Consider the following 8,047-nt stretch of genomic DNA (forward strand, 5'->3'; position numbering starts at 1 on the left):
ACTGCGCCGCCCGGCCCTGCCCCGGTGAGGAGCCGGGGGCCGGGCGCAGCCGCGCCGAGCAGCGCGCGAGCGAGACGGTAGCGCCGGGGCGAGCGGCGCCGGGGTCCCCCCAGGCTGGCACTGCGGACCCGTCCCCAGCCCTGCTCCCAACCCGTTGCTTTACTCACCCGGTGCATGGGGGCTGAGCCCTGCACCTGGCTGCGATTATGCTGGAAACGAGCAAGTTTGAGGATATTGGGTTGCAAAAGCCTCTTTGCAGCCCTGAAACTGCTGGGGATGCTGAGGGGTGGYGGGTGCTGAAGGGCGCGTGCCGGGCGAGGGCTGCAGCCGCGCTGTCCCTGCAAAGCCCTGGGCCCCGGGTGCCCACGCGTGAGCTCGTACAGCAGGGAGAGGCGGGCAGGTGCGGGCACGGGGGGGAGAAACCTGCTCTCAGGTTAGAGGAGGTGTTTTCCATGGCCAGAGACCGACCTGCCCCGGGGTATTTGAGAAGGGACCTGCAGGGAGGGTCCTTAAATCGGCAGGGGCAGGGTGGCGGGTGCTGGAAACGCGCTGGGAAAAGGGAGAGGTTCCTGCTGGAGAGCCCGCGGCTGCGGACCGTGTGCCGGCACCCGATGGGGGTCTGCAGGATTCCCCCGGCGCACGCTCCGCTCCCCCGCCGCGGGGTTTTGGGGGTGCCTGGGGGCGTCCCCCGGTGACGTGCCCCCTCCGCAGCCCCGGGGCAGGAGCAGTGCGACTGGACCGAGTGGAGCCCCTGCTCCCGGAGCTGCGGCACCGGGCTGGCTTCCCGGGAGGGCGCGTGCGCCTGCGCGGCCCCCGGCACCCCCGGCACCCCGTGCAACGCCAGCGCGCGCCAGGAGCAGCAGGCGTGCTACCTGCGCCCCTGCCCAGGTAAGGGGGGAGCGGGGCCCCAGGGCCGCGCTGCYGGGCACGAGCTCTGCCCGCCTGCACCGTGCCGCCGGCGCTGGGCAGGGCCCGTCCCGGTGCCGCGGGCTGCCACGCTGGCCCCTCTCCTCGCTGCCCGCAGACGAGTGCTCCTGGAGCCCCTGGACCCYGTGGAGCCCCTGCTCCTGCAGCCTCCCCGTGCAGCAGCGCTACCGGCACCAGCTCGACCCYGACGCCGGCCTCGGCCCCGGCTCGGAGCTGTGCGTGGGGCTGGACGGGCAGTTCCGCGTGTGCAACCATTCGGGGTGCTCAGGTGAGGGACGGGGCCGGCGCGAACCTTGGTGCCCGCCGCTGCTGCCCCTCCTGTGCTCGCTGCCCCGGTCCTGCCCGTCCCCGTGTGCTCGGTGCCTCCACCCTGCCTGTCCCCCGGGGCTAACCGGGATGCTCCTGCCCTTCCCAGGCTGCTGCCTGCACCCTGCCTGTCCCCCGTGTGCCTGCTGGCGGTGTCCCTGCCCATCCTGCCTGCTCCCTGCCCATCCTCACGTGCTCCCAGTCCTATCCCGGCACATCCCGCTCTCGCTCATCGGGATGTCCCTGCCCATCCTGTGTGCTTCCTGCCCTGACCCTGCCTGTCCCCGTCCCCGYGCGCTCCCCAGGRTGTCCCTRCCTGTCCCTGCATGCTYGCTGCCTGCAGCCTGCCGGTGCTCRGGGCATCGCTGCCCACCRCCCCGGGCTCCCTGCCTGACCCTTCCCCTCTCCCGCAGCAGCCAGCTGCCAGCCCCCCTTCGAGTACCGGCCCTGCGGCTCGCCGTGTGCGGGGCTCTGCTCCACCAGGCAGCACCCGGAGCTGTGCGCAGACCTGCCCCGGTGCCTGCCCGGCTGCTTCTGCCCCCAGGCAAGCGGGGCAGGCACAGGGCTGGGGTGGGGGGGGGACGGGGCCCCCGGCGCGGAGCTGGCAGGAAAGGGCCAACATAGGGCACCAGAGCCAGCCCGATGCGCGGCTGCATCCCCTTATGGGGACGCAGGTGGCGGGGGAAGATCGCCCCCGTGGAGCCGGGATAACGGGGCCGGAGAGCCCAGGAGGAGCCCGTTGCTAGCGGGGTGGCGGCGGGACGCGGGTTGCAAACGTGCAGCGGCTGGTGCGGAGGCAGGAAGGGCCCGGGGGGGCAGGGGGGGGCTGCAGGGCTGCACCGGGGCCCGGTTGCCCCATCCACGTCCCCGCTGTGCCGGCAGGGGCTGCTGGAGCAGAGCGGAGCCTGCGTGCCGCCCTCGCAGTGCGGCTGCCTGCACGTCAGCGGGCTGGACRGCCCCGTGCGCCTGGCCGCGGGAGACACCATCCTGCTCGGCTGCAAGGAGTGGTGAGAGGGGCCGGGAGGGCAGCCCGCAGCGCGTGGGGCAGCCGGGGGGGCGGCCGGAGCTCACCGCCTCTTCTCCTCGCAGCGTGTGCCGGGACGGCGCCCTGCGGTGCAGCAGCGAGGGCTGCCGGGGTGAGTGCAACCTCCCCCGCCCTCCGGCGCCCACCCCGCGGACCCCCGCCGGCACCGCGGAGCCGCAGCCCTTGCAAGGGGCTCAGCTCGGAGGGAGCTCCCGGGTGCAAAAGTCCCGGCACCTCCGGGTGGCGAATGCCCCCAGCCCCTTGCCCTGCTCTGCGCACGGAGCGGGCACGCGGCCGACCCCTCCTGCCGTCAGCCCCGCTCCGGCAGCGCCGTGCGCCCATGCAGCCCGCCTGCCCCGTCCCCCGCGGTGCCCCGACCCGCCGGCAGCTCCGCGTCCCCGGCAGGGCTGCTCCCGCTGAGCGACTGGTCCGAGTGGACGCCCTGCAGCGCCTGCCTGCCCCTGGAAGCGCTCGGCCCCGGCACCGTCTCCCTGCTGCTGGCCCAGGCGGGGGACCGGCGGGAGGCGGCGGGGTCCCCGTCGGATGCCGCGCCGCTGGCGTCGGTGCAGCGCCGCTACCGCGCCTGCCTGGACCCGCAGAGCGGGCTGCCCTGGGCCGGCGGCGAGGCCGCCTGTGCCGCGGAGCTGCAGCAGGAGCGCCTCTGCCCGCACCCCCACGCCTGCCAAGGTAACGGGGGCTCGGGGCCGGGGCCGCCGCGGGTTTGGGGACCGGCCGGCGTCCCCCGAGCAGCCCTGCCGCACCTCATCCCCGTGCACGGGGCAGGGGGCTGCAAGCGGATGCCTCCCCCTGGGGTGGGGGGACGGACGGACGGGGGTGTCCCCTGCCGTCCCCGCGGGGCAGGTGACGGCCGTGTCCCGCAGACCTCTGCATCTGGAGCCCCTGGGGCTCCTGGGGACCCTGCCGGGAGCCCTGCAGCGGGGGCTTCCGCCTGCGCCGCCGCCGCCCCCAGCACCCGGTGGGCGCCGCGCAGTGCCACGGCGCCCGCTCCCAGACGGAGAGCTGCAACACCGCTGCATGCCCAGGTAATGCTGCTGCGGGGGGGGACCTGCAGGCCCCCGCGGTGCCGTGCCACCCCCCCACCCCGTTGCACCCTCACGCCGGGCCTCTGCCCCCAGGGGAGGCGTGCGAGCAGCGCGGCAAGGTGTTTGCTGCCTCCTGCGCCAACGGCTGCCCCCGCACCTGCACCGATCTCTGGCGTCACGTGGAGTGTCTGCAGGGCGCCTGCAAGCCAGGTGGGCGCCCGCAGCCCCGCTCCTCACGGCCCCTCCGGCCCGTGGGGTGCTCGGGGTGCATGCAGGCACTTTTGGGGGGTGCAGCCCCGCTCCTCACGGCACCCCCCCCGGCCCGTGGGGTGCTCGGGGTGCATGCAGGCACTTTTGGGGGGTGCAACCCCGCTCCTCACGGCCCCCCCCCGGCCCGCAGGGTGCCGGTGCCCCGAGGGGCAGCTTCTGCAGGATGGGGTGTGCGTGCCGGTCGCTGAATGTCGCTGCGGGCTCCCCGGGGCCAACAGCACCCTGGAGGTCTGGCCGGGGCAAGTGGCCGAGGTCGAGTGTCACAACTGGTAGGTGTCGTGGGGCGGGGGACACGGGGGGAGAGCTTGGGCGGGTTGGCAGGACGCGCTGTGCCCCGTGGGGAGGGCAGGGGCGCGCGTGGGGCGTTTGATGCTCCGGCTGCGGGGTTGGGGGCCCTTTGCGAGCCGGCACGTCTCCCCATGCAGCACCTGCGGGAACGGGACCTTCGCGTGCCCAGACGYGCCGTGTCCCTCCTACGGGCCCTGGTCCGCCTGGAGCCCCTGCTCCGAGAGCTGCGGAGGGGGCAGCACCTTCCGGCACCGCGGCTGCGAGGAAAGCGCCGGCGGGGCGCCCTGCCCGGCCGAGGCCACGCGGGAGACGGCCGCGTGCAACCTGCAGCCCTGCCCCGGTGAGCGCTGGGCACGGGGATGGGGGCACGGCCGTGCCGAGCAGCGCCGGGGCGGCCCCGAACCCTGCTCTCTGCCCCCGTCYCCCCGCAGCCGGCTGCCAGCTGAGCGCCTGGTCCTCCTGGAGCCCCTGCAGCGCCAGCTGCGGAGGCGGCATCTCCGAGCGGAGCCGGGCCCCGCTGCCGGCACGGGATGGCGCGGAGGAGCCGTGCCCCGCGCTGCCGCCGCTGTTGCTGCACCGGCTCTGCAACACCCACAACTGCACGCCGGGTAGGGGCAGCTCGTGGGGCGCGTGGGGCGGCCGCTCACGGGGTGCGCGCTGCCCCGGTGCCAGCCCGTGCGTGGGGCACGCCGCCCCCGCTCCTTCTGCCCCACATCAGCCAGGATCGACTGGGGGGGTCCGGGTTGGGGCGCGTAACACTGTGGATGGAGAGATGGGGCAACTTGCTAGCTCAGCCTCCGGAGGCAGCCGGTGTGCGGGATGGCCTGGGGGGGGGGGTCCGGCTGGGTTTCCCCACGCCACGCAGCTCGGTGTGGGGTGAGGAGCTCCATGCCCGGGCGATAACCAGCCCCGCGCGTACCTGCGCACTCCGCAGAGTGCCCGAGCGGCCGGGTGCACAGCGACTGCGCCAACGCCTGTCCCCACGCCTGCTCCCACCTCCGCCCGGGGACCCGGTGCCTGCAGGAGACCTGCCAGCCCGGCTGTGCCTGCCCGCCCGGACAGGTACGGCTGCGCTCCGCCGTGGGATCCCTTCCCCAAGTCAGGGAAATGCCTCCCGGGCTGGGGGGGGGGGCTGCGCTGGCCTCAGCGGGGCTGCACAGGGCTTGGAGAAAAGAGCCAGGAACGGAGGGGGGGGGGCTCGGCCCCAGGGCAAAGCCGTTCCAGCTGGGATGGCGCAGGCTGCAGGATGCTGCCGGGAAGGAGCTCCCTCGTCGCTGCAGCCAGCAGCATGCAGCCGTGGGAGGCTGCATGCCCCCCCCTGGGCTGGCAGAACGGGTCCCCGTCGGGTCACCGCTGGGTTGGGGGGTCCCGCAGGTGCTGCAGGATGGTGCCTGCGTCCCCCCCGAGGAGTGCCGCTGCGTGCTGGCCCCCCCCGTGCCCTGGGCGCGCAACCTGTCGCAGGAGGAGCGGGAGCAGGAGTACCCGCCGGGCAGCCGCATCCACCACCGCTGCAACAGCTGGTGAGTGCCGCGCCGGGGCACCTGGGTGTCCTGCTTTCCCTGTGCGGGTGCTGAGCCCCGGGGAGGGCTCGGAGCCGCGGCGGGCGCTGGGACGCTGGGCAGGGGTGCAGGAGTTTGGGCTGGCTCTGACCCCCCCCCCCATCGCCCTCTGCAGCGTCTGCATCCGTGGCGCCTTCAACTGCTCCCGGCAGGATTGCAACGGTAAGAGACCCCCGGGCCAGGTCCCGCTGCTCCGTCCCCRGTGCAATCCCTGCTCCGACCTTGCATGCTGCCTCGGCTCCTCCGTCCCGCCCCCGTTGTGCTGGTGACGCTCGCCGGCGGCGCGCTGCCTGTGCCCGCACGGCGGCCCCGCGCCGCAGCGCCGGCACTGCCCGCTCCTCCCGCAGTGGACTGCCTGTGGTCGCCCTGGTTGCCCTGGTCGCCCTGCTCCGCCACGTGCGGGTCGGGCGAGCGCCTGTCCCGCCGGCACCCGCTCCAGCAGCGCCTCTACGACGGGGCGGAGTGCGTGGGGCCGGCCACCCGCCAGGCCCCCTGTGACCTCCCGGACTGCGGTGAGTCCGGGGCCGCGGGACCCCCCGCGTCTGAGCCCCGCGCCGGCGCAGAGGCAGGGATGCCCTCGGGATGCCCGAGCGCCCCGGGATGGCGTGCAGCTGGCGGGCACCGCCGCCAGCACCGCCAACCGCAGCACGAGATGCCGTCGAGGCCGAGGGTCACCCCTGTGCTCCAGGGCACCTGGAAGCAGGTTGCACAAATCCAGCCCCAAAAGCCCGTCTAGCTGCCCAGACCCCCCACACGGCCCCACCAGGGAGGGTCGTTGGGGCGCAGGGGGTGCGCGCGTGTGCTTCCGCTGAGCCCCTGCCACCAGCGTGTCCCGTCCCCATGTCTGGCCTCTCTGGCCGGGCCTTTCCCTCCCGTGCAGGGCTCCTGCCCCACGGCGTTCCCCCCCCCCCCGCTTTTGCACCATCCCTCCAGCCCGCGCAGCTCCTCTTGGAGACAGGGCAATGCACCAGGGTGGGGTCGCGTTTGCTCACGCCGCTTCCTCCTTGGTGCATCGCGGAGGCTCCAGGGCTGCAACATTGGGCAGCTCCGGCCGCTTGCTCACGCTCGCCGGCCCCGCTGCACCCGCCAGGCGCATCCTGGGGCTGCACCGGGGGGAAAACGGCACCGGGGAGGGATGGGGGTGAGGTGACCGTCGCCGCTTGCAGCCTGCCCGGCGGGGGAGCGCTGGCAGGGCGCCGGGGCGCCGGTGGGCTGCGAGCGGAGCTGCCGGGAGATCTACGGGGAGCCGCCGCACAACTGCAGCGGGGCCGCGGCGCCGGGCTGCGCCTGCGAGCCGGGGCGCTACCGCAACGGCAGCGGGCACTGCGTCACGGCCGCCCGCTGCGAGTGCCTGCACCGGGGGCGGCTCTACGAGGTGAGCGGGCGCAAACCCCGCCGCCGGGAGCATCCCTGAGCGCGGCAGGGCTGCCCTCTCGCCCAGCCCGGCAGCGAGTGGCTCGAGGACTGCGCGACCTGCCGCTGCGTCAACGGCAGGGCGGCGTGCGCGGCCGCCTGCCCCCCGCTCTCGTGCCCCGAGGTACGGCTCCGTCCCCTCCCGCGGCTCGCGGCCTCCCCCAGGGGTCCGTCCCCGGGGCACAGCCCTGCCAGCTCGCCGGGCTCCCCGGAGCAGCGCCAGGAAAGGGCGGCGCGAGCCGGGTGCTGAGGCCGGCACTCTCCCTGCAGGGCGAAGCCAAGGTGCAGGAGCCGGGCAGCTGCTGCCCCGTGTGCAGGAAGGAATCGCTGGGTAAGGACCGCGGCGCCCTGGGGTGGCTCTGCCCATCCGGAGCCGCATGTTCCTCTGTGCCCGCGCGGGCTGCAGCGACAGGGTTGCCCACCGCGCTGCGCCTTCCTTGCAGAGGAGCTGTCGTCCATGTGCCGGCGCTTCACCGAGGTGCGCAACATCACCAAGGGCCGCTGCTCCCTGCACGGCGTGGAAGTGAGCTACTGCAGCGGGCGCTGCCTCTCTCGCACCACCGTCATCCCCGAGGTGAGCGCGGGGCCRCGGCGCAGCGAAGGCCGGGCGGGAGGGTGGCGCGAGTCCTGCGCCCGGTTTTGCAGCCCCGGGACCCGAGAGCAGGGCGCGGGGACGGCGGCGCTGACGGGCGTCGGCATCGCCCCTCTCCTGCAGGAGCCCTACCTGCAGACGCTGTGCGACTGCTGCAGCTACCACCTGGACCCCGCCAGCCCCGTGCGCATCCTGAGCCTGCGGTGCGAGGACGGCGAGGTGGAGCCCGTGGTGCTGCCCGTCATCCACAGCTGCGAGTGCAGCAGCTGCCAGGGTGAGGGGGCCCGCAGGGGGCCACGGACGGGCTGGCGGCAGGGAGGGCTGCTCCGGCGCTCCCCGCTCCTGCTTGGATGCACCAGGACGGCGTGGGGCAGGAGCACGGCTCTGGTCTGCATGGGGGGCTCCGGGCCGAGGCCCCCCGCATGCCCTCCTCATCCCGGCTTTCCTGCAGGCGGGGATTTTTCCAAGCGCTGAAGTGCAGCGGCCTGGCACGATGCTCCCCTCCGGCTTCCGACGGCGGCGGAGAGCCCCGAGGTGCCCCGCAGCCCCCGACCCCCCCGCCGAGCAATAAAGCACTCGGGACCCCCCAGACTTGCCCCTTCCTTGGGGGGGGGGGAGAGGGGCC

The 8,047-nt window shown here is 74.8% G+C and overlaps 1 protein-coding gene across 1 annotated transcript in view; it reads left to right on the forward strand.

Moving 5' to 3' along the window:
* Nucleotides 1-7,896, forward strand: part of LOC112961752 (SCO-spondin-like) — a gene marked incomplete at its 5' end in the record, with an annotated part of 15,787 nt that extends 7,891 nt beyond the window's left edge. The window contains 21 exons of the mRNA XM_026057246.1: nt 712-888; nt 1,025-1,195; nt 1,647-1,777; nt 2,116-2,240; nt 2,323-2,369; nt 2,663-2,944; nt 3,139-3,300; nt 3,394-3,510; nt 3,701-3,839; nt 3,996-4,198; nt 4,290-4,466; nt 4,793-4,920; nt 5,233-5,378; nt 5,533-5,579; nt 5,765-5,929; nt 6,584-6,792; nt 6,859-6,954; nt 7,101-7,161; nt 7,274-7,404; nt 7,546-7,696; nt 7,874-7,896. Of these exons, the coding sequence (XP_025913031.1) occupies nt 712-888; nt 1,025-1,195; nt 1,647-1,777; nt 2,116-2,240; nt 2,323-2,369; nt 2,663-2,944; nt 3,139-3,300; nt 3,394-3,510; nt 3,701-3,839; nt 3,996-4,198; nt 4,290-4,466; nt 4,793-4,920; nt 5,233-5,378; nt 5,533-5,579; nt 5,765-5,929; nt 6,584-6,792; nt 6,859-6,954; nt 7,101-7,161; nt 7,274-7,404; nt 7,546-7,696; nt 7,874-7,896 (2,888 nt within the window). The remainder of the gene's footprint in view (nt 1-711; nt 889-1,024; nt 1,196-1,646; nt 1,778-2,115; nt 2,241-2,322; nt 2,370-2,662; nt 2,945-3,138; nt 3,301-3,393; nt 3,511-3,700; nt 3,840-3,995; nt 4,199-4,289; nt 4,467-4,792; nt 4,921-5,232; nt 5,379-5,532; nt 5,580-5,764; nt 5,930-6,583; nt 6,793-6,858; nt 6,955-7,100; nt 7,162-7,273; nt 7,405-7,545; nt 7,697-7,873) is intronic.
* Nucleotides 7,897-8,047: the final 151 nt, after the last annotated feature.

Source organism: Apteryx rowi, unplaced genomic scaffold, assembly GCF_003343035.1.
Source record: "Apteryx rowi isolate R43461 unplaced genomic scaffold, aptRow1 scaffold_1378, whole genome shotgun sequence".
Lineage (NCBI taxonomy): Eukaryota > Metazoa > Chordata > Aves > Apterygiformes > Apterygidae > Apteryx > Apteryx rowi.